Source organism: Tursiops truncatus, chromosome 10 (genome assembly GCF_011762595.2).
Source record: "Tursiops truncatus isolate mTurTru1 chromosome 10, mTurTru1.mat.Y, whole genome shotgun sequence".
NCBI lineage: Eukaryota > Metazoa > Chordata > Mammalia > Artiodactyla > Delphinidae > Tursiops > Tursiops truncatus.
The window spans coordinates 20,256,411-20,283,211 of record NC_047043.1 but is presented as its reverse complement, the minus strand read 5'-3'; the positions used below and the strand labels follow the sequence as shown (position 1 = coordinate 20,283,211).

Genomic DNA, 26,801 nt, shown 5'->3' with positions numbered 1-26,801 from the left:
GGTCAACAGAGTAATGTATGGCTTAGTCAAAGAGTTTTTTTGTGTTTTTCTTTTTTTTCTTTTTTTGCTGTACGTGGGCCTCTCACTGTTGTGGCCTCTCCCGTTGCGGAGCACAGGCTCCGGATGCGCAGGCTCAGCGGCCATGGCTCATGGGCCCAGCCGCTCCGCGGCATGTGGGATCTTCCCGGACCGGGGCAAAACCTGCGTCCCCTGCATCGGCAGGCGGACTCTCAACCACAGTGTCACCAGGGAAACCCAGTTTAAGAGTTTTTATATCAAAGCAAAGAAAAAGACAATGATACACTGGACTTTATCAAAGTCAAAAAGTCTTGCTCAGCAACAGATGCTGTTGAGAGAAGGGTGACACAACCTTATTCTGGGAGACAATATTTGCAAATCCCAGTTCTGACAAAGGACTTGGTATTCAAAATGTATAAAGAACTCTCAGAAGTCAGTAATAAGAAACAATTAACTCAATTTTTTTCAAATGAGCAGAAACATCTAAACAGACACTTCATCAAAGAAAATATACTGAAGGCAAATAAGTACATGAAAGATTTTCAAAATTATTAGCCATTAGAGAAATACAATTTAAAGCCAAAATAAGATGTCACTACAAACCTACTGAATTGCTTAAACAAAAAAAAAGTGACAATATCAAGTGCTGACCAGGATGCAAAGCGACTGAAACCTCATACACTGCTGACGGGAATGCAAATGGCACACTCCAGGTGGACAGCAGCATGACAGCGGCTTAGTAAGTTTTATGTAATTTTACCACGATCCAGCAACCTCAATTCTGGGCATTCACCCAAGAGAAATAAAAACTTTTATTTACACAAAAGCTTACATATTGGGTTGGCCAAAAAGTTCCTTTGAGTTTTTCCATAAGATGTTACGGAAAAACCCAAACGAACATTTTGGCCAACGCAGTAGTATTGTTGGTAAACAGCTGTATTCGTAATTGTCAAAAATTGGAAGCAACACAGAGGTAGATGTCGTCCAGTGATGCTGTGTGACACCAGGTTAGAAGAGGTAATGATATGGCTGCTGCTTGGCCCATTCTCCCTGTCTCCCTCTTCCTCTGATCTGGCCTCCCTTAAATAGAAAATACACAAGACACTACATAACTAATTTCATTTCTGAGAGTTCATTTTCCGGGACGGCTTTCTCAGAGCACAGTTATCAGTGAGCACATAAGCAAATCTTGGATAAATACTCAATTTGCATTCACATGCGTCTCCCAACTGCTGTGCTGATGTCACCTCACTGCAGAGAACTCCCTGCACTTCCCTGACGGGGGTCTGTGTCACTCAGGAACAATTCTTGCCCACGTTTTCACTAAGTACTGCTTGTATCACATAATGGTTATATTATACAATGTAGAAAGCTTTCCAAACACCCGTGCTAGTCATCTTGACTGATTTTCTCATGGTGGGAAGTGGGTAACAGCTTTTTGCCATCAGTTCATGGCATTTATTGTATATCCCACTATGGTTTTTTCCTTTTTTTTTTTTTTTTTTGCGGTATGCGGGCCTCTCACTGTTGTGGCCTCTCCCGTTGCAGAGCACAGGCTCCGGACGTGCAGGCTCAGCGGCCATGGATCACAGGCCCAGCCGTTCCGCGGCATGTGGGATCTTCCCGGACCGGGGCACGAACCCGTGTCCCCTGCATCGGCAGGCAGACTCTCAACCACTGCGCCACCAGGGAAGCCCCCCACTATGTTTTGCTTTGACTTCCTAAATGACCCTTCATTACCACATGACTTCTGATCTGAAGTTAGCCTTGAAGAGTTAGAGCCGTTGAGGGAAGCCTCTTCTGAGGCAACCTCACAACACAGTATTCTCATGTATGTTCTCATGTGACACTTCTACCATTTCCTTAAAATGGGAGTACAAACCTTTCAAGACTCCAAACCCTGAAGAGGAAGAGCCAGTGTGAATAACCTGGAGGGCCACATGGCAGAGCTGTTTCTTATACTCTGCTGAACAGAGACAAGACAGTTCCTACCCCCGAACTTTTTACTGACGTAAACGTACTACATATAGAGTCGGTTTGTTGTTGTTGTTCATCCAGCCTCTAGTTGGGGTTGGTAATAAAAGTTGGGATCCTTATTTCTCATTTCAGTTGACACCTTTGAATAATCCAAACTTTCCCTTAAAACTCAAAAGAACCAAGTTTTTCACTTTTATCTTTCTAGAAGAAAATACCAGCATAAAACTGACAAGATAGAAGCAACGTAGAAAAGACCATAAACTACTCTCTGAAATATCTAAAATTTTCTGTAATGTAGGGATTTTGTAACTCTAATCCTTTTTCTTTCAATTAAGAAAACTGGTCACTTCATATAGTTGTTCATTTAAAAAGAGGGCAAATCTTGTAGGATATAAAAATAGCAAGTATTTATTTAAACATTTTTATGTACTAGCACCAAGTGGGTTTTTTTTGCGGCACGCGGGCCTCTCACTACTGCAGCCTCTCCCGTTGTGGAGCACAGGCTCCGGACGCACAGGCTCAGCGGCCATGGCTCACGGGCCCAGCCGCTCCGTGGCATGTGGGATCCTCCCAGACCGGGGCACGAACCCACGTCCCCTGCATCGGCAGGCGGACTCCCAACCACTGCGCCACCAGGGAAGCCCCACGAAGTGTTTTAAATACATTAATCCATGTAGTCTTCACAGTAACTCCAGGAGGGAGGCACTGTCATTAACACCACTTTATAGATGGAGACCCACCCTCCTCTCCCAAGGCACAGAGAGGTTAGTGAGCTGCCCATGGTCACAAAGTTGGTCTGGACAGAGACAGGATTCAGACCCAGGCACTGTGACCTATGATCTGGTTGTCTTAACCACTGTGCCATCATCTCGCTAATGGGTCAGATGCTTTCCATATTGTCAAGAGTCTTCATCCTACTCTACAGGGGAATCCAGGGTGGCATATCCATGGGTTTTCAAATCAAAAATTTCAAACCCCTTTCATTACATTCAACCAACCACTTAGTTTCTAATTTGAAAGCCAACACTAAGAGGTATTCTGAGGTGATTTCTTAAACAACGATTGTCCTCTTATTCCTTTGGACATCAAAAATAAACTAATATTTGGGGGCTATTAAAAGAAGTTAAAATGCAAAAACAAAGAAGTTGGCAAGCAATCTGGAGTCTAAATCACTTGCCAAATTCTTTGCCACTCGAGATTCTAGATAATCTATTGAATTAGAATTTCTCACCTGATCTTTGTGATCTAGATGACTTTGTAAGAATTCAATTTTTCCAGTTATTATTTTTGGGCCAAATTTCCCTCCTTACTCCTTCGCCCCCGCCCGCCTCCTCCCTGAAACTGTAAAAACACTGTGACTTTCAAATAGTGTGAAATACTCCAGGACAGTGTTAACGAACAAAAATGACTGACAGATCGGAAGGATGTCTAGCAGGCCCCATAATCTACAATGCAGGAAAAGCACAAAGGTACAGAGTAATAATCCAATGAACAACATTGTGATTATCTGAGTGTGCCCACATTCCACAGCATTGAAGAGTTCCCCCCAATAAATCTTACATTTAAAGGCTCGAAGGAAGCGTTTCACGCAAGAATACAGAGTTTTGCCACTCTGCCGCTTTCTGTGTGCACACAATGAAATATACTCTGTAGCAGAAGGCTGCTAAAACTCAGAACCACAGCAGTCTGTTCCTGACATAGTCATTTGATAGCCTTTCTGGGGATAATTTAGACTTTTCTCCTTTACCTCTAGCTTGAAAATGGGAGTGGGAGAGCTTTAACATTTTTTAAATGTCATGGATACCAATCCTGCCTGATATGCTAATTTATATAGATGTATGTTGATGTTCAGGGACATCAACATATAAATGCATACGTCTATATAAATGAGCTGGACCACTCACCAACTCTGACGATATGACAACCTGAAACACTTCCCAGATGAGGACATGCCAGAGGCCTAAAGGGGTATTCTCTAAATTTTTTGATCGTTCACTCCTAACTGAAACGTATTTTGAGCACACATCTCCCCCAAATCTGTGTGTTAATCTACAAATTATATACATGTGCTATTATATTAATATATTGGGCTCAGTAAAAAAAAAAAAAAAAAAAAATGCATACTCACACACATAAAATGGATAAGAAGAAAATAAGCATAAAACAAGTTCTACTCTTTTCTCCAAATTCCTCAATATCTCATCATTTACTGTGTTCACCATACAGTCCATCTGATCCGGGCTGGAGACCATTGTTTTACAGAATTATTTACAGAAATTTAGGAATGGAAATAGAAGCTAATGCTTCTGATTCCACACTCCAAACAGCATTTCTTCCTTTTTAAATGAGAGCAGGAATAAAGAGAAGGAGCTTAGATTGGGAAAGAAGTACACCAGCGTCTTCAGGACAACCTTGACAAACATTAACCCACACTCCAAACTCTTCCCTGAAAGCATCAGGCACATGAATGTCACCTTGATGAGTATGAAATGTGACAACACAAAAACATGAGTCTGAAGGGGATGAACTGCTGGCTGCGCTCTCATGAGCCAAGTTTAAGCTCGATGATGCATGTCGCGGAGGCTTCAGAGGAGGGAGAAGATTAGCTCCTCTTAAAAATTTTCAGGGAACAAGAAAAATCGATATAGTTAAAGCTATATATTCTCTTCTCCTCGGCACCACCACCTCTAACCTCATCGTTCCCTGCCACTCCAAATTACAGTGTAATTACATTTTTAACATGTCAGCTCACAGGCCATTGAGAGATCCCATGAGAAATGTATAACAAAGCCTTCTTCAACCTGTGCCATCTTTTCGGCCCACTGATACCTAAACTAGAATCAATTTTAAGAATACACTTAAATAAAATTTTGGAAGCTATAAATAATAACTGAATGGGCATTTTTCCAAGTACTTCCTAATTCCTATTCTCCTCCAGAGATGAACTGGATGGATCCAGGATGACCGCTGTCACCCTCATACCTGAATGCTTATTCAGCAACAACGGGGTACCTGGCCCTACATTTAATTCTGATAGAGCCATAGTTCGTTAGTTAGAATCAATTAATTCATTAATCAGTTACAGCATTCAAGTCGCTTATAAATCTACCTTGAAGCTCCTGGGCAGACCCTAAGCGGTCTAGTGAGGTAGCAGAATATATAGGAACAGAGAGGCTGGTCTACAGTGAAGAGAGACTAGCATGCTGGATGACTCCTAAGAAGCCTCAATACAATGTATATACTTCTCTATTTCTCAGTACATGAGGCTCTATAGGTCATGTGATATAACATGTATTATACCACTGGGCATGTCTTTGAAGAAGAGCAGATCCCAGGCAAATCAGAGGGTGAGGACATTAGTAAGGTCTCTGTGATGAGAACAATGACAAGGGCACTGCCCTGTCCCTAGATCTGCACCTTCTTCTAAATCCGTCTCCTATGTGGGATGATGGGGTCACACAGAGATTACTGTTTCTTTCATCCCTGCGCTCCAGATGATGAAGCTGCCACAGCCATGTTTGGTCCCCCCTGTTACTAGACCTGCAACATTAACATCAGTACCACACACACGACCCAGATCTCCCACTTTGTATCTGAGCTGGTCCTAGAAAACGGTAGTTACAAACCCCTGGGTGCAAAAAGACAATGTACTGGGCGAGTGAACTGAAAGAAACAGATGGAATTGCATAGGAATCCAGACAGGATTTAGCTCTGGATTGGAGGAGGTAACGCAGAGCAAAACTGGGTGCCGTTACAGCAATACTTGCCAACTTGAGTATGGGGAAGAAAGTAACTGAGTAATCTGATAGACTCTTAACACATTATTGACCGGAGGATTTCTGCAGAAACCAACACCTCTGGCCGTAATATATCTCTGGTCAAAAATGTGTCAAAAATTAATCCGCTCAGCCTCCCAGGATTCCGCTCTGCTATCCTAGAGCAGTTCAGTTTCCCTTGAAAAACCTTCACTCTGAGCCACTGGTTTGACTGCAGAGTATCAGGTCATACGATGTGAACAAGACAGAGAGAGCCCAGTCCCCATGGAACGTCCATCCTGGGAGCACTAATGATTTCAAGGACCCTTAAGGCATCTACCTCTCATGACTAAATGCAATGGGGAGAAAAAATGGAATGAAAAATAAAGCTTTGAATGATGGACAATCGGGAGAGCTTTCAGACTGACTATATGAAATGTGTACAGCTTTCTAGAAGGAAGTCTGCTGAAAGGATCAGGTTCAGGGACATCAACATATAAATGCATGCAGAATCTCATTTTAATTGTAAACAAAATTGCTTATTTGTATCTGAATTATGATCAAATAGAGATACATGGGAGCCAACTGCCACAGTGGGAAAAGTCATCAGTACATATGAGAACTATTGCCCCTATTTTCTAACAAACTCCAGCTCAACACCCGGCCCATTTAATCTCTCCTCTTGCACCTCTAATTCCTCCGTTCTCTTCTCCCTAACTCATACCCAAATGAGAAAAATACAAACACAGCGTGTTGTAAAACCTCTCAAATGACCCCCATAACACTCAGATTGTGCCATTATGAATCCTTCCAAACTCCTGTGCCATTTAAGTACAGACTGTTCCTTCATGGGTAAGCATGCTCATTCTAATATAGAGAAATGTTCTGCCAATATAATTTGTTGCAACTTGATTAGAAAAATACTATTAATACAGGCCATCTAACAGGACTGGGGGTAGCCTCTTTACACAGAAGCTGGCTTTAATTTTAACAGTAAGAACCATGGGAAAAAATTAACTCCTCAAGAAGAGGAGATAAACTTTAAAGATCTGGGTGATTAAGATAGACACCTGAAAAAAGCCAACTACTTAGGCATTAGCAGGAAAGATGACATCTAGAGCAGTGGTCCCCATTCTTATTAATCAAGCCCACTACAGTAAAAAAGTTTTCTAATTTTTTAGAAAAAAATACTCTAATTTTTTAACATTCAGTTATTATATACGAAATATATCGTCATTATATATTATAAAACCAAGATAGAAATCTTAAAGGGAGTCAACAATAAAAATAAATAGAGGTTCTAATGTTTTTTGTAGCTCCTTTGGTTACATACATCCTACATAAGAAGCCACTGATCTACATCAAGAGTCAGCAAGCTACAGCCCACAACATATATATATATATATATATTTTAACCATTCTTTTTAAAGATTTATTTATTTATTTTTGGCTGCATTGGGTCTCTTAGTAGTGGCACGTGGGATCTTTGTTGAAGCGCTCAGGCTCTTTGTCACGGCACGCCAGCTGGCTTCCTCTCTAGTTGAGGCGCCTGCGGACTCAGTACTTGTGGTGCACAGGCTTAGTTGCCCTGTGGCATGTGGGATCTTAGTTCCCTGACTAGGGATCGAACCCGTGTCCCCTGCATTTGAAGGCAGCTTCTTTACCAGTGGACCACCACGGAAGTCCCCACAACACATATTTTTGCAAATAAAGTTTCACTGAAACACAGTCACACTCACTCAGTTACATACTGTCTAGAATTGCTTACAAGCTATAGCAGCAGTGATGCATAACTGTAACAGTGACTGTCTCATAAAGCCTGAGATATTTACTATCTGGCCCTTTACAGAAAATATTTCCAACTTCTGATCTAGAGTCTCAGGAATGGAAAAGTCCTTCTAGCCCTTAATGAAGTAAGAAAAGCAGATGATGATAGTCCACCCCATTAATGTGGTGTTCACTGATGAAATAAAAATTCTCCAGCTGAGAAATTAGGAAAAATCTACTCATGGGAAAATTCTAAGTTTGGACAGAGTTTCCCGATTTTACATAGTACTCTACATAGTTCAAGTAACTGTACTTAGGAGCTTCTCTAGATATAGTTTAATCAAGAAATTAAGCACAGGGGATTAACTGGAAAGTTTAGCACTGATGCCACGCATAATCTATTAACAGTGTAAAAATCATGACGAGTATACGAAGGAAAGCTGGAGAAACACCTCAGGCTGCCCTACATGTCTTCACTCCTGCAGACCAGCTGTTCTCCAAGTATGGTCCATGGACCCCTGTGGGACCCTGAGACTCACTTAGAGGTTCACAAGTTCAAAACAATTTTTATACTAATACTAAAACAAATTTGTCCTTTATATCATGTTGACATTACATGGATGGTGCAAAAGCCATGGTGGCAAAAACTGTTGGTGTCTTAGCACAAACCAAGGCAGTAGCATCAAACTGTGCCAGTCATCACTGTATTCTATACCACCACACAAAGAAACATCCATTTCATTTAAGAATGTCCTTGATGGGACTTCCCTGGTGGTCCAGTAGCTAAGACTCTGCGTTCCCAATGCAGGGGCCCGGGTTCGATCCCTGGTCAGGGAACTAGACCCCACATGCCGCAGTTAGGAGTTTGCATGCCACAACTAAAGATCCCACATGCCGCAACTTAAGATCCCACACACAGCAACTAAGATCCGGTGCTGCATAAATAAATAAATAAATAAATATTTTTTTAAAAAGAAAAGAAAAAAGAAATCAAAGTGATCTGCCAGACTGGTGGAGCTTCAAGATGGCGGAAGAGTAAGTCGCGGAGATCACCTTCCTCCCCACAAATACATCAGAAATACATCTACATGTGGAAAAACTCCTACAGAACACATACTGAACGCTGGCAGAAGACCTCAGACCTCCCAAAAGTCAAGAAACTCCCCACGTACCTAGGTAGGGCAAAAGAAAAAAGAAAAAACAGCGACAAAGAATAGGGACGGGACCTGCAGCAGTGGGAGAGAGCTGGGAAGGAGGAAAGGTTTCCACACACTAGGAAGCCCCTTCGGGGGTGGAGACTGCGGGTGGCGGAGGGGAAAAGCTTTGGAGCCGCGAAGGAGAGCGCAGCAACAGGGGTGCGGAGGGCAAAGCGGGGAGAGATTCCCGCACAGAGGATCGGTGCCGACCGGCACTCACCAGCCCGAGAGGCTTGTCTGCTCACCCGCCGGGGCGGGCGGGGGCTGGGAGCTGAGGCTCCGGCTTCAGTCGGAGCGCAGGGAGAGGACTGGGGTTGGCGGCGTGAACACAGCCTGCAGGGGGTTGGTGCACCACGGCTAGCCGGGAGAGAGTCCGGGTAAAAGTCTGGACCTGCCGAAGAGGCAAGAGACTTTTTCTTCCCTCTTTGTTTCCTGGTGCGCAAGGAGAGGGGATTCAGAGCGCTGCTTAAAGGAGCTCCAAAGACGGGCGCGAGCCGTGGCTAAAAGCGCGGATCCAGAGACGGGCATGAGACGCTAAGGCTGCTGCTGCCCCCAGCAAGAAGCCTGTGTGCGAGCACAGGTCACTATCCACACCCCGCTTCCGGGCAGCCTGTGCAGCCCGCCACTGCCAGGGTCCCGGGATCCAGGCACAACCTCCCCAGGAGAACACACGGCACGCCTCAGGCTGGTGGAACGTCCCGCTGGCCTCTGTCGCCGCAGGCTCGCCCCGCACTCCGTGCCCCTCCCTCCCTCCCCGGCCTGAGTGAGCCAGAGCCCCCCAGTCAGCTGCTCCTTTAACCTGGTCCTGTCTGAGCGAAGAACAGACGCCCTCAGGCGATCTACACGCACAGGCGGGGCCAAATCCAAAGCTGAACCCTGGGAGCTGTGAGAACAAAGAAGAGAAAGGGAAATCTCCCCCAGCAGCCTCAGGAGCAGAGGATTAAAACTCCACAATCAACTTGATGTACCCTGCCATCTGTGGAATACCTGAATAGACAACGAATGATCCCAAATTGAGGAGGTGGACTTTGGGAGTAACGATATATTTTTTTTTCCCCTTTTTCTCTTTTTGTGAGTGTGTATGTGTATGCTTCTGTGTGAGATTTTGTCTGTATAGCTTTGCTTTTACCATTTGTCCTAGGGTTCTGTCTGTCCGTTTTTGTTTTTTTTTTTTACTTAAAAATTTTCTTTCTTAATAATTATTTTTTATTTTAATAACTTTATTTTACTTTATCTTCTTTCTTTCTTTCTTTTTTCCCTTTTATTCTCAGCCGTGTGGAGGACAGGCTCTTGGTGCTCCAGCCAGGCATCAGTGCTGTGCCACTGAGGTGGGAGAGCCAAGTTCAGGACACTGGTCCACAAGAGACCTCCCAGCTCCACTCAACGACCAGCAAGCTACAGTGCAGGACACGCTATGCCAAACAACTAGCAAGACAGGAACACAACCCCATCTATTAGCAGAGAGGCTGCCCAAAATCATAATAAGGCCACAGACATCCCAAAACACACCACCAGGCATGGACCTGCCCACCAGAAAGACAAGATCCAGCCTCATCCACCAGAACACAGGCACTAGTACCCTCCACGAGGAAGCCTACACAACCCACTGAACCAACCTTAGCCACTGGAGACAGACACCAAAAACAACAGAAACTACAAACCTACAGCCTGCGAAAAGAGACCCCAAACACAGTAAGTTAAGCAAAATGAGAAGACAGAGAAACACACAGCAGTTGAAGAAGCAAGGCAAAACCCCACCAGACCTAACAAATGAAGAGGAAATAGGCAGTCTACCTGAAAAAGAATTCAGACTAATGATAATAAAGATGCTCCAAAATCTCGGAAATAGAATGGAGAAAATACAAGAAACGTTTAACAAGGACCTAGAAGAACTAAAGAGCAAGCAAACAATGGTGAACAACACAATAAATGAAATTTAAAATTCTCTAGAAAGGATCAAAAGCAGAATAACTGAGGCAGAAGAATGGATAAGTGACCTGGAAGATAAAATAGTGGAAATAACTACTGCAGAGCAGATTAAGAAAAAAGGATGGAAAGAATAGAGGACGGTCTCAGAGTCCTCTGGGACAACATTAAATGCACCAACATTAGAATTATAGGGGTCCCAGAAGAAGAAGAGAAAAAGAAAGGGACTGAGAAAATATTTGAAGAGATCATAGTTGAAGACTTCCCTAATATGGGAAAGAAAATAGTTAATCAAGTCCAGGAAGCACAGAGATTCCCATACAAGATAAATCCAAGGAGATACATGCCAAGACACATATTAATCAAACTATCAAAAATTAAATACAAAGAACAAATATTAAAAGCAGCAAGGGAAAAAGAACAAGTAACACATAAGGGAATCCCCATAAGGTTAACAGCTGATCTTTCAGCAGAAACTCTGCAAGCCAGAAGGGAGTGGCAGGACATATTTAACGTGATGAAAGAGAAAAACCTACAACCAAGATTACTCTACCCAGCAAGGATCTCATTCAGATTTGACAGAGAAATTAAAAGCTTAACAGACAAGCAAAAGCTAACAGAATTCAGCACCACCAAACCAGCTTTATAACAAATGCTAAAGGAACTTCTCTAGGCAGAAAACACAAGAAAAGGAAAAGACCTACAATAATAAACCCAAAACAATTAAGAAAATGGTAATAGGAACATACATATCGATAATTACCTTAAATGGAAATGGATTAAATGCTCCAACCAAAACAAACAGACTGGCTGAATGGATACAAAAACAAGAGCTGTATATATGCTGTCTACAAGAGACCCAGTTCAGACCCAGGGACACATACAGACTGAAAGTGAGGGGATGGAAAAAGATATTCCATGCCAATGGAAATCAAAAGAAAGCTGGAGTAGCAATTCTCATATCAGACAAAATAGACTTTAAAACAAAGACTATTACAAGAGACAAAGAAGGACACTACATAACGATCAAGGAATCAATCCAAGAAGATATAACAATTGTAAATATTTATGCACCCAACACAGGAGCACCTCAATACATAAGGCAAATACTAACAGCCATAAAAGGGGAAATCGACAGTAACACAATCATAGTAGGGGAATTTAACACCCCACTTTCACCAATGGACAGAGCATGCAAAATGAAAATAAATAACGAAACACGAGCTTTAAATGATACATTAAACAAGATGGACTTAATTGATATTTATAGGACACTCCATCCAAAAACAACAGAATACACATTCTTCTCAAGTGCTCATGGAATATTCTCCAGGATAGATCATACCTTGGGTCACAAATCAAGCCTTGGTAAATTTAAGAAAATTGAAATCGTATCAAGTATCTTTTCTGACCACAGTGCTATGAGACTAGATATCAATTACAGGAAAAAATCTGTAAGAAATACAAAAACATGGAGGATAAACAACATACTACTTAATAACCAAGAGATCACTGAAGAAATCAAAAAATACCTAGAAACAAATGACAATGAAAACACAACTACCCAAAACCTATGGGATGCAGCAAAAGCAGTTCTAAGAGGGAAGTTTATAGCTATACAAGCCTACCTTAAGAAACAAGAAACATCTCAAATAAACAACATAATCTTACACCTAAAGCAATTAGAGAAAGAAGAACCAAAAAACCCCAAAGTTAGCAGTAGGAAAGAAATCATAAAGATCAGATCAGAAATAAATGAAAAAGAAATGAAGGAAATGATAGCAAAGATCAATAAAACTAAAAGCTGGTTCTTTGAGAAGATAAAATTGATAAGCCATTAGCCAGACTGATCAAGAAAAAAAGGGAGAAGACTCAAATCAACAGAATTAGAAATGAAAAAGGAGAAGTAACAACTGACACTGCAGAAATACCAAGGATCATGAGAGATTATTACAAGCAACTATATGCCAATAAAATGGACAACTGGGAAGAAATGGACAAATTCTTAGAAATGCACAACCTTCCGAGACTGAACCAGAAAGAAACAGAAAATATGAACAGACCAATCACAAACACTGAAATTGAAAATGTGATTAAAAATCTTCCAACAAACAAAAGCCCAGGACCAGATGGCTTCACAGGCAAATTCTATCAAACATTCAGAGAAGAGCTAATACCTATCCTTCTCAAACTCTTCCAAAATATAGCAGAAGAAGGAACACTCCCAAACTCATTCTACGAGGCCACCATCACTCTGATACCAAAACCAGACAAAGATGTCACAAAGAAAGAAAACTACAGGCCAATATCACTGATGAACATAGATGCAAAAATCTTCAACAAAATACTAGCAAAGAGAATCCAACAGCACATTCAAAGGATCATACACCATGATCAAGTTGGGTTTATCCCAGGAATGCAAGGATTCTTCAATATACACAAATCAATCAACGTGATACACAATATTAACAAATTGAAGGAGAAAAACCATATGATCTCAATAGATACAGAGAAAGCTTTCGACAAAACTCAACACCCATTTATGATAAAAACCCTCCAGAAAGTAGGCATAGAGGGAACTTTCCTCAACATAATAAAGGTCATATATGACAAACCCACAGCCAACATCATCCTCAGTGGTGAAAAACTGAAACCATTTCCACTAAGATCAGGAAGAAGACAAGGTTGCCCATTCTCACCACTATTATTCAACAGAGTTTTGGAAGTTTTAGCCACAGAAATCAGAGAAGAGAAAGAAAAGGAATCCAAATTGGAAAAGAAGAAGTAAAGCTGTCACTGTCTGCAGATGACATGATACTATCCATAGAGAATTCTAAAGATGCTACCAGAAAACTACTAGAGCTAATCAATGAATTTGGTAAAGTAGCAGGATACAAAATTAATGCACAGTAATCTCTTGCATTCCTATACACTAATGATGAAAAATCTGAAAGTGAAATTAAGAAAACACTCCCATTTACCATTGCAACAAAAAGAATAAAATATCTAGGCATAAACCTACCTAAGGAGACAAAAGACCTATATGCAGAAAACTGTAAGACACTGATGAAAGAAATTAAAGATGATAAAAATAGATGGAGAAATATACCATGTTCTTGGACTGGAAGAATCAGCATTGTGAAAATGACTATACTACCCAAAGCAATCTACAGATTCAATGCAATCCCTATCAAACTACCAATGGCATTTTTCACAGAACTAGAACAAAAAATTTCAGTTTGCATGGAAACACAAATGACCCGAATAGCCAAAGCAATCTTGAGAAAGAAAAACGGAGCTGGAGGACTCAGACTCCCTGACTTCAGACTACACTACAAAGCAACAGTAATCAAGACAATATGGTACTGGCACAAAAACGAAAGATAGATCAATGGAACAGGATAGAAAGCCCAGAGATAAACCCACAAACATATGGTCACCTTATCTTTGATAAAGGAGGCAAGAATATACAGTGGAGAAAAGACAGTCTCTTCAATAAGCGGTGCTGGGAAAACTGGACAGCTACATGTAAAAGAATGAAATTAGAACACTCCCTAATACCATACACAAAAATAAACTCAAAATGCATTAAAGACCTAAATGTAAGGCCAGACACTATCAAACTCTTAGAGGAAAACAACAGGCAGAACACTGTGACATAAATCACAGCAAGATCCTTTTTGACCCACCCCCTAGAGAAACGTAAATAAAAACAAAAATAAACAAATGGGACCTATAAAACTTAAAAGCTTTTGCACAGCAAAGGAAACCATAAACAATATTAAAAGACAACCCTCAGAATGGGAGAAAACATTTGCAAATGAAGCAACTGACAAAGGATTAATCTCCAAAATTTACAAGCAGCTCACGCAGCTCAATAACAAAAAAACAAACAACCCAATCCAAAAATGGGCAGAAGACCTAAATAGACATTTCTCCAAAGAAGATACACAGACTGCCAACAAACACATGAAAGAATGCTCAACATCATTAATCATTAGAAAAATGCAAATCAAAACTACAATGAGATATCATCTCACACCGGTCAGAATGGCCATCATCAAAAAATCTAGAAACAATAAATGCTGGAGAGGGTGTGGAGAAAAGCAAACACTCTTGCACTGCTGGTGGGAATGTGAATTGGTACAGCCACTACGGAGAAGAGTATGGAGGTTCCTTAAAAAACTACAAATAGAAGTACCATATGACCCAGCAATCCCACTACTGGGCATATACCCTGAGAAAACCATCGTTCAAAAAGAGTCATGTACCAAAATGTTCATTACAGCTCTATTTACAATAGCCAGGACATGGAAGCAACCTAAGTGTCCATCAACAGATGAATGGATAAAGAAGATGTGGCACGTATATACAATGGAATATTACCCAGCCATAAAAAGGAATGAAACTGAGTTATTTGTAGTGAGGTGGATGAACCTAGAGACTGTCATACAGAGTGAAGTAAGTCAGAAAGAGAAAAACAAATACTGTGTGCTAACACATATATATGGAATCTAAAAAAAAAAAAAAAAAAAAAAGGAAAAAGAAAATGGTCAGAAGAACCTAGTGGCAAGTTGGGAATAAAGATGCAGACCTACTAGAGAGTGGACTTGAGGATATGGGGAGGAGGAAGGGTAAGCTGGGACAAAGTGAGAGAGTGGCATGGACATATATACACTACCAAAATAGCTAGCTAGTGGGAAGCAGCCGCATAGCACAGGGAGATCAGCTCGGTGCTTTGTGACCACCTAGAGGGGTGGGATAGGGAGGGTGGGAGGGAGGGAGATGCAAGAGGGAAGAGATATGGGGACATATGTATACATATAACTGATTCACTGTGTTATAAAGCAGAAACTGACACACCATTTTAAAGCAATTACAAAGTTGTTAAAAAAAATAAAAGAAAAAACAAAGTGATCTGCCAAAAACGTAAACTGATGCCACTTTTCTTGCTGACTGATTTTTGTTTTGGAAAATAGTTATTTTTTATAAAAATGGTATATAGGGCTTCCCTGGTGGCGCAGTGGTTGACAGTCCGCCTGCCGATGCAGGGGACTCAGGTTCGTGCCCCAGTCCGGGAGGATCCCACATGCCGCAGAGCAGCTGGGCCCGTGAGCCATGGCCGCTGAGTCTGCGCGTCCGGAGCCTGTGCTCCGCAACGGGAGAGGCCACAGCAGTGAGAGGCCCGCGTACCACAAAAAAAAAAAAAAAAAAAAAAAGGTATCTATATTAGCATGTTATAGGTTTACTAACATTATTTTTAAAGGACTTAATAAACTTTTTTTGGTTTTAATTTCCAATATGATAAATACCATAAGATAAAACCCACATGAACAATGCAACCATTTTTAAGACTATAAAGAGATTCTGGGACCCAAAACATTGAGACTGGATACTGTAGGCCTACCTACTCTTATCTTATTCTACATACAATTTTGTTTTTATTGAAAAATATTTACAAAATAAAATATCTTCCCTTTATGTTTCTCAGTGCACTTTTTCATGATCTACACAGGAAACATCTTCCCTAAACGGGAGTATGACATTCCCTCAAATATAGGAAGAGGGAGAACGGCTCTAAGCAAGACAAAACTCCCTGTTCCACAAAAAGGAATCAAATCTGAGCTTGAGAACTGGGGGCTTTAGGCTTTAGCCACATCTACAGACACAGCTGAGCCTGCTTCACCATCCACCGCAGACCCAGGCTGTGCACAAAGGCGATATCCATCCAGCACACTTTTTCTTTGTTCAATTCAGTGGCCAGAACTCTCTGGGGACTCTGCTACAATTTTGGACTCCCTGCCAGGTAAGTGGAAAAATAATTTGAAATGGTATTTTGGGGGCAAGATGCTGGTGGTAGAAAGAGGCAACCATCCTCTCTACAATTCCAATCGTCCAAATGGCATGAAAGGTACACCTGGAATCTCAGATTTCTCTCTCTGCACTGCAAACAGAGAGAAAAGATTTCTCAAGCTGGGATTCATTGCGATGGAGCTATCATATCTGCCCACCTAAATAAGTAGCAGCATCTCCAGGGTTAAGGAGATAGGCCGGGATAGATGACCACAGAGACTTGCCAGGGGCAGGGGGGTGGGGTGAGAGGGGGGTTGCAAGGCTCAGCTTTGTCAGGTATCAGAATCACTTTGCTAGGTCTGCTCTTACAGAGAGAAGGGGAACGGAATGAAGTTTCTTCTCCGGGGCCTGATCACACAAGCCACAGCCCTACATATAGTAAAGTCGACATCTTAAAACCTACAAGTCTCTCACATAACTTGTAACAGGCTTCAGTGTTTTATTACCACTATCATAAGGTAGATATTGGCAAACTGATTTCCACCAATATATGCACATAAACCCTAGCCAGTCCCAATAAAGGAATTGAAAAGTCATTTGTTAGGATTTTAGCATAAAGTTCCCTTATAGAAAAATGTTCTAAATGGCAATTAGGCAAAATAGTACTGTATTTTATATACAGGGTAGATTAAATAGATTTGTGGGCTGGCATAAGAACCTAAGAATTAAATTGTTTCCACAGTTTATAAGTGTAAATCCCGGACTTGAGGTACACTCATGCACCCCCATCCCAAACCAGTCGTAGTGATAAACACACTGGAAACGCTTACTTAAAAGGCAAAATCTAGAGATTCTTAGGCTCTCCTGATTCCCCTTATAAAAAAAGGATTCTCTGGAGATAATGTACACTTATAAGTACCGACAGACAAGGGCAGCTCTGAAAGCAAAATCAGAAGTGAAAGAAAGGAAAGAAAGAAGCTTACCTGTGGTCAAGATGACTGAAGTCTTGTAAATTCAATTCCCTGGTGTCTTGTGTCAGATAAATTGTATCCACATCCTATTTGAAACATAATTCAGTCATATAAACAGTCCCCGTAGAGGATCAGGGAAGCAAGAGAGATGCAAAGAGAATCAGACAATGACACAGGCAGATTTTTATGTAATCTGAGGAAGGAAGATGTTAAGCAAGCAATGAATGGTGGGGGGAAAAAGAGAGACAGAGCAAAATAAGCCAGTCAAATACTGGAATATTCTCCAGGTGTGTGTGTGAGAAAGTGTGTGCATGCGTACAGATACACTTACCCATTGTACTTCTTCCCTGTATGAAAATCCAAGCCAGTCACACACACAGGCATACATCTGAGAAAATCCACCTGAATTATACAATAGAAATGTGACAGGTTTTCGACTAAATGTTTTTTAAGTTAAAATTTAAAAGCTTAAATATGGCCGATGTTGACAGTGCTGATTATTCTCTCCTTTTGGGAAAACAGCAAAGATTCTCCCCCCTGTTCTACAGTAAGTACATAGCAGGATGCAATATAGCTTAAATATAGGATGCTTGTCCACCAATCTAAAGTCTGTGCGGTGCTAATTACACCTTAAAAGTAATTGTACCTTTACGGTAGCACACTAGGAATAGACTTAGCTTCCTGGCAAAACGGCGGCCATCCAGCCATTTATTTTTCGGTTTTAAAATGCATGCTCACCACAGGGGCCCTGCTCGGCCACAGTCTGGCTGTCCCACAGAGCCTGGAGACTGGCCAGTCGCTCAGATGGCTCCATGCAGACTTTTTTCATGATTCTCCTGTAAGATCAACAAAAACAACGATACATTTCAAAAATCAAGTTTTCTGAAATGCACTCAGAAATTTGTGATACACCATTTTTTTTTTTAAACAAACATGGGTTTCGGGACTTCCCTGGTGGTCCAGTGGTAAAGAATCCGTCTTCCAGTGCAGGGGATGCGGCTTCCATCCCTGGTCAGGGAACTAAGATCCCACATGCCGCGGGGCAACTAAGCCTGCGTGCCGCAACTACTGAGCTCACACACCTCAACTAGAGAGCCCGCGTGCCGCAAACTACAGAGCCCATGTGCTCTGGAACCCGCACACCACAACTAGAGAGAAGCCCAGGCACTGCAACAAAAGATCCCGCATGCCTCAGCAAAGATCCCACGTGCCGCAACTAAGACCCGACGCAGCCAAAAAAAAAAAGATGGGTATCACTTCAATTTTGGTAAATATAATTCCATTTTTTGAGTACTAGGAGCTGGAGAGCTATAGGAACTTAATAATAAAGCCCTTTATTTAACGCCCATTTGTAAGCTAAAGGTATCTCACAACATAAATATTCTCCATGTTTAGTTCTTTCACAACATTAGATTTTATTAGAATAGTTAGAAAATGGTGTGTTCCACTCAATAAATTATCTAATTTATCTAATAATAATTTATTAGATTATGTGTACACTAAATATAAATTACTAATTTTCAAGGAATTAAAGTACAAACCTCCTCTTCTGTCCTTCCATAGTACAAATAGTACAAATGTCCATCAAGAAACTGGGCATTTCATATTGGAAGAGCTGTTCCTTTTACTATCTCTTCCCCTGGACTACAACTCCTAGGGAGCCTGTGCTTTCCAGAGACTGAACACAGTTCAAATCAGTTAGCAAATAACGTGTGATAGGGAGGGGAAAACAGGAATCTAGGAGCTAAGTGGGAACCAGGTCACAGTGAGCCTCAGAGGTCAAAGGAAGGGGTTGGGATTTTATTCTCAGGGCAATGAGGAGCCACAGAAAGGCTACACAGGGAGTATAAGATGATCAGACAGCACTGCAAACAAACTGCCACAGGGGTGGGGGATAAGCCTGGGGCAAACTTGGGAAATAAAGAGATAAAATAGCTTGAGAAATTAAAAAGAACTTCCGGGGCCGTTAAGAGCCCAGTGAGAGTGAACGTCATGAATTGTTGGTGGTACCAAGCTGAACAGCTGTGTGATCTTCTCCTACAGCTCCCAGCAGCCCAAATGTGTGTGGAGAAAGGGCAGTTGGCTTGCTGCACGGATGCAGGCTTTCCAGGCAGGCGAGCCAGAAAAACAGTGGGGACAGAAGGAGTGGGGGATACTGACAGGGCCCCACTGAAGTGATGGACACCATGGGGCTTGGCGGTCAGGAAAGGAAGGGAAGGCAGGAAGGAGATGGAAACAAGGGGAAAGCCAAGGGATCCATGGCCTGGAGGCCCCCCAGAAGTCCAAGTATGGGTACCGCCAAGGGAGAGAAAGTGAAAGACTAGAGGCTGTGGTCCGAGAGAGATGACTAAATGATGATTTCACCCCAGGAGAAGCCGTTCCAGGAGATGACAAGGTGTAGGGTGTGATCATCAAGGGTAAAGCGGGGTGGAGGGGTCACAGGCTGTGAGGAAGGCTGCTGGCCGGTCGAAATCACCCAGGACCATGACAGGCCCTGGGTGCAACGTGGTGAAATAAACATAGTAAGTCACACTGAACATCATTTTAATCTTTCTTTAATGATTTAAAGCACTTTGGCTATGTGTATAATGCTTATCCTCATGAATTTCCATCACCTTGTATTGTACTGGAAGAGAATGGTCCCAATTATTTCCACTTTCTGATTGGATGAATATTCCAGATAAAATGTGCCAGAGCCTGCTGACAAGTTGCCTGGCTGGCCTGTTCTACTCCTAGAAAAAACTTCAAATACATACCCAAGCATTTAAATACAAGCATTCCGCTAGCATTGAAAAATACTCCTACTTCTTTATAATTTTTATGACTGAAGCATAAGCAGGTATTACCAATTGATGTCAATTATCAGTGATCCCTTCAAATTCTTGTGTAAATGCATGACATCTACAAATGCAACATGATTTTTCTGTTTTACCTGAACACACATATGATTAACTCTCATTATTCTAAAAGTGCTTAATTTGGGGACAACTGTGGGTTAAAGAAGATGTTCATCATGAAAGTGATATTACAGAATCCCGCAATTCGGAATGGTTCATCGCAGTTCAATACCATCATTCTGGTATCTCGGTGGCATTATTTCCTGGCTACAAGACAGCGAAGCCGGATATTATGTAAAGAAGGAGCAGAGTGGTTGGAAGCAGATGCATTTCCACAGATGAATTAACTAAACCTTGGACACACCAAGCTGGATTTATGTCTGACTTCATCTGAGATCACATTTCTCTGCTAAAATTCTTGCTTTATGTCAGCTGAACTGTAGGGCATGTTGTTTCAATAACACACAGGATGAAGTTGAGCTAGTCCAAAACAGACAGAAAATAAGGCAGGAAACTGGTAGGATTAAGAATAGGAAGGTGGCTGTCTAGGATTATAGGGAGGAATAAACTAATCCTTATGGCAGGTGCAGAAACCAGAGCCTAATTTTACTCCAAAAACAGCACTGGACAGTCACACTCAGAAGTAGGAGGAAATCATCTGGAGAGGGAAGCAGCCAGTGTAGACATCCACGTGAACAGGGCCCTGCTGTGAGGTGGTTACACCTGGCATTTTCCCTAAACTTCAAACCACCCTTCAAAAGTATCAGTCTGAGCTTCTCCAAGTAGCTCCCCTTCTGTAACAGTTTTCATCTTTCTTTTTTCAGGAAGGAAAAAAAAATTAGGTATCAGGAACTAAAGGAGTATCATGAAACAAGTGCATTTATTTACATAAGAGGTAAAGTCATAAGAACTAAACTTCCAGAAGGCGGCAACTGTTTCTTATGTTTTCTAACACTAGACAGAGACAATGAGGAAAAGAAAAATCTACCCCACATGAGTTCCGCCTGTAGCTAAATAACAGCAAAGAGCCATCTGTGTATGCGCCACAGGGCACCTGCTCACACACACACACACAAAAAGAGCGCGTGTGTGTCAGACACAGACAGACAAAGGAGTTGCTGTCAGAATAAGTGCCCTAAGAGGTAAACCAAAATCCTAGCGAACAGATACGTACATCCTGCCTCTCACTAACAGGCGGCACTATACAGCTGAACCAACTACATTTCCATTACGTGCATTTAATTTACACAAGACTCAGAAAATAGTTGTATGTGGTAAGAACAGTGAACTCGGTGACAAGCATGCCCGCTCTCTATGCAAATCTCATGCTTAAATTGTTGACGTGGGAAAAAAATCTGCAAATTATTTTAATCCAGGTAAATTAATTGGTTTATCAAAAATTCAATTCCAGTGCTCATCCTATACCATACGGCAGTTGTCGCCAGAAGAGGACACGTTTTACTGACGTAAACCACACCACACAGTGCTACCTACTGCTTTAGAGAAATATAGAAACTGCCACAGCCTGTAAAGCACCTTTCTGTTGTTTAACCATAAACTTCTATTTTCCCACTTCTCTTCACTTATAATAACCTCACCTTTTCATACTTAACCGGCTTTCGACTTGAAAAGGGATTTGCAATTCCATTTTTATCATCGTAGTAAAGACGCACTGTCCTAACATACCGACACTAATACCCAGCCAACTTTCAAATTGTCACATACGTGAAAGAATAATCCAATATGATGAAAGTCTAGAAGAAAATCATGTTAGAAGGTTACTGTTCTGTCACCTAAAAAGGTATTATGAGCCACATTTAACAACAAAGAATCAAATTAGAGAAATGCAACCAACTTACATAGAAACATATAATAATAATAAATCATAAACATCAAATAAATCCCCTACGGATGTCACCCATTTCCTTTCCAACAGTGGAGGCTTTCATTCCAGGGCCTCTGGGTAAGAACAGCAACGGGCTATACAGCTTAAGACGTGTGGAGCACTTGTTAAGCAGTCAGCATGAGTTAATTTAATCCTCACAAAACTGCATGAGTATCATTATTCCCATTTTACAGAGGAGGACACTGAGGCACTGAGAAGTGCATTAACTTGCCAAGAGTCTCGCCCCCTAAAGTAACCAGACAATCTGACACCTTCTAGTTCCACCTGGAGGCTCTCTTCCCCCAGGTTCATAAATCAGTGCTACAAGACTGATTCTCCCTTAAGTGTAGCTGTCATTTCATTCTAAAGTTCAAAAGCCTTCACTAGCTCCCTACTGCCTATCCCAGAGGCTTTTATTCAGGGCCTCTCCAGGTGTGCCTTACCTTTGTCTCACAGTGATATCTGCAGGCTCCCAATTCTAACTGCTTTAGGCTGCCTGCTGTCCTCCTAAGGCAAGTTAAGTTACAGCTGCACCTGCCCTCGCCTCTGCCTCCAGCCTCCAACCTCTGCCATTTCCCCCACAGAACTCTCCCTGGAGCTCACCCCCAACAAAAGCCCACCTCTCAAAACAAAGAGGAAAACAGACACAAATCAAACATTATTTTCTTGACATCCCAAGTTACATGGAACATTCCCTTCTCTGAAATCTGAGGCTATTTCACTCTCTTCATGATATTATCTGTGGAACTTTCCTACACTACCTTTAGACAAGAAACTCTTAGATGGCAGGAAACATTTCACTCATCTATGTTCTCTAGTAAACATTTTCTAAATTAGTTCTAACTCGCCCTAATGATTTAATTTAATATAAAAAAAAATCTAGCTTGGTTTTGGAGAACAGCCAGGGTTCTTGGTATTAGAAAAGCAAAAGGCCGTAACACAAAACAGCTTCCTGAAGGGAACTGCCATTACAGACATCTCTGTGAAACAGATTAAACAACACTTAGGCTACAAATATTTCCCTAGTTTCCTCCCAATATCACTGCCTTAGAGATGAGGCCTCCAGTGATAGTGACTATCACACAGCAAAGATGGGAACGTTGACAAAACAATGCAAATGGTGATCTGATTTTTAAATTTAAATTTTCTTCTTGAATCTTTACATTTTCTCTATATTTTAAAATAAACTTTCCTTATTTAATGGGGCGGGGGCGGCAGGGAAACGGCACTCTGTGAGGGAAGAGAGGGAAAGAGGGAGAGAGAAACATCCTAACACATACCTGTAGCAGGGAGGTGAAGATTCTAGGTGTAAAAACTTAATTTTAATTAAAATTCTTCATTTTTTTTTCCTACCAGCATTCTCTTGACTGTAGTCAAGAGGATTGGTTATATTTTATAGAGATATATACTATTTTTATATATTTGATTTTGATCATGGATGTTATTTCAAAATTATATTTAAAACCAGAAATTCAGGTCCTGGCAGGTTATCATTTCATTTATAATATATACAGCCAACCTTAGGTTATTCAAGAAAGTATTCTGTTAACTGAGGCCCTGGCTGTGTTTGTCCTCCTGATTCACCCAGTTTCTGGTACCTTTTCCCCGATGATCAGGCTCTACCTGGGTAAGGAAGGAGGTGAGGGCTAAGGACCCAAGGGCCCCACGACGGGCTCAGGTAATACATTTGATGGGACAAATGACTCAAACAAGGCTTGAGAATTCCAAATACAGTATCATATTCTCCGACTTACTATGAGCAGGTCGTATGACGTTACCGGGGACCTGTTTTGTTTTGCGTGTTCTATATTGTTTACGTAAAGGATCTATTTCCCTTCCTGACAGCGTTGACTACTAGGAACGTAGAAGAAAGGGTATGATTACCTTCTCCTTCCACTCTCTCTAGTCACAATAACCAACACCAATAGAATTATACATTTTCCGGGCCAACTTCATGTAATACAATCTAAGGAACTTCATGAGTAAAGGCAGAACATGCAAGTCACAAAATATTAAGAGTTTATTTGGACAAGCTAACTGTGCATGTTGGGTAAGAAAGCGAAATGAAAGTCAAGTATGTTTATTTAAATTCTCTGCCCAGTCATTTTCTAAATTATAATCTATACCGTCTTCCATGCTGGTATATTCATTTGAACTGCCTCTCCTTTCCCTACCCTTTCCTATAAATTCTCTCCATCCTTTCCAGGTAGATCTTCTCTACACAGCCAGCCTCCACTCACTCACCGCCCACTTACACCCAATCACTTTCAGCTCAAGAGTCCATGGTTTGAGGGCAGAGCTACCATCTTGTAAGCTCTATACACTCCCAGGGCACCTCTCCCAACAATGTACTAGGCACAGAGGAAGCACAAAATGGATGTGCTCATCCAAAACCTCGGCGACTATCTACTATGTGCCAAGGGCTAGGGACTTAAGATTAAGAAAAAAATTTGGCCTTTGCTCAAGCAGCGTCCAGGGTAGAAGGAAGGTCAGATGTGTCTTGTACCCCTCTTACCTTCCCAAGGATATTGCTGGTTTATTACCAATGTCTCCAGCAACAATCTCTTTCTACTAGATCACTCCCCTTGTTACAGTCATATACTTTAATATCTCCCATTCTGAGTACCAAACAGAAGTTCCCTGAAATTCCTCATACCCGTCATAGCTAAACTTCTCTACTTAGTTTTCTACACATACCACATCCACATTCTCACATCTGAGTTCATCCTACAGCCACGGCAGTCTGCCTCTCCCAATCAGAAAACGTGAACTGCTCTGGTCAAGGTCATCTGTGCCCTTCACGGTGCCAGTCCACTGGAAACCTCTCTGCCCTTGGCTTATTCAATGCCCAGTAGCATTCTGCAATCACCCACTCCTTCCTCCAGAAAATTCTCCCAGGTTCTGCTTTCCCACTGGAATCCACCAAAAAATCTGGCTTTCTACTAGAGTAATAACCCAGCTCCCTTTGCGGTTCTTCCTCTTTTGCTTGACCTCTAAATGTTGGGACATTTTCTCCTCTAGGTCCACATCTCTCTCCAGGTGATCTTATCAACAGTCATGAATTCAAGACCCTCTTTACACTAATGACTCTCACATTTGCAACATCTCCAGACTTGGACCTCTCCTCCAAGCGTATCTAACTGCCTATCTGATTTCCCCACCTAGATGCCCCAGATTTCAAATTTTGCATGCGTAAAACAAAATGGTTGGTAATTTTTCCCCAAAAAAAAACTTGCCCCACCCTACTCTAGGCCCTCTTCACCTCACTGAAATGTAGTGTCAGTCACTAAGTTATTAAATCAGAAACCTAAGAGCCATCCTTGGTTCTTCCCTTTCCACACTGCTGTCACCTACCTACCGAATCCATCATCATGTCTTATATCCAAAATAAATCTTAATAAATCTACTGTCGCTCTCATCTTTATCTCTAATAGCATTCCCTTTAGCTATCAGCTTTCAAATTAGCTTTGATAATTTCCAAATTAGCTTTCTACTTCTACTCGTTCCCCTTCGCAACCCACTCTATCTAGAAGCAAAAATAATTTCCATAAAATATACAAGGAACCGTGTCTTTCCTTACTTACAATCTTACACTGACTTCCTAGTGGAATTCTACTAAATTCCAAACTCTTTACCAGGAGTCTCTATATAAACTGACCAGGGCCTGTGTTTCCAGCCTGATCTTACACCATTTCTCATTTTTCTTTTTTAGGGGGTTTCTTTCCCGGTGTAAGTAATGCAACTTCCCAATGTAAGTTCCATGTGGTCAGGGACCATATTCACTGTTGGGCCCCAACACTTAGCACTCTGCCTAGCATATAGTAGAAAGTCAATAAATACTCACTGAATGTATAAATGTATAAACAAACAATTATAACACGATGTGATATGTGGTAGTATAGGCAGTAATCACAACGTTCTATGGAAACATAAACTCTTGACTGATGAGGAAGTCTTCACATATTTGGGCTATGTCTTTTGGAGTGGGAGTCTGTCAGGATTAGAAGCCTATATAAAAGGCATGAGAATATAAAAGAGGCTGATGTGTTCAACAACAGGCTGGACTATGGGGCAAGACGGCAGTGGTTTTCTATGCCAGGCTACACATTTTGGATTTTATCAGGAAGGATAGCCATTAAAGAACTTAGGCAAGGGGCTTCCCTGGTGGCGCAGTGGTTGAGAGTCCACCTGCCAATGCAGGGGACGCAGGTTCGTGCCCCGGTCCGGGAGGATCCCACATGCCGCGGAGCGGCTGGGCCCGTGAGCCATGGCCGCTGAGCCTGTGCTCCGCAACGGGAGAGGCCACAACAGTGAGAGGCCCGCGTACCGCAAAAAAAAAAAAGAACTTAGGCAAGGAATAGAGACTATGTGAATTATGGAAAGATAATTCTGGTGACAGTACGGAAGATCAGTTGGAAGGGCAAGAACTAGAGACAGAGAAACTAGCTAGAAAGATGCTGCACTGGGCAAGTGAGAAGAAAGACAAAGGACCAAAGAGCTATTAAGACAGAAGCAAAAGAGCTTGGCAACTAATTAGATGGGCAAGTAAGGAACAAGAAGTCAAAGCAGCTCAGCTCTTCACTCGGGAGACTATGCAAATGAAGAAGCCACCCACTGAGATAGAATATCCAATACGGGGAGGTTTTAGGGGAAACAGTAAGGAGTTCCGTTTGGGA

At 41.7% G+C, this 26,801-nt stretch overlaps 1 protein-coding gene across 14 annotated transcripts in view; it reads right to left on the bottom strand.

The window, feature by feature from the left end:
- Positions 1-26,801, bottom strand: part of CARMIL1 (capping protein regulator and myosin 1 linker 1) — a 434,292-nt gene that overhangs the window by 150,144 nt on the left and 257,347 nt on the right. For all 14 annotated transcript variants that reach the window (XR_002178325.3, XR_002178324.3, XM_073810414.1 and 11 more), the window contains 3 exons: positions 18,142-18,239; positions 17,735-17,805; positions 17,416-17,489 (listed from right to left, as the gene is read on the bottom strand). Coding sequence is in view for 12 of the 14 variants with exons in the window: in XM_073810414.1 (XP_073666515.1) it covers positions 17,416-17,489; positions 17,735-17,805; positions 18,142-18,239 (243 nt within the window). In the remaining 2 variants the exon portion in view is untranslated. The remainder of the gene's footprint in view (positions 1-17,415; positions 17,490-17,734; positions 17,806-18,141; positions 18,240-26,801) is intronic.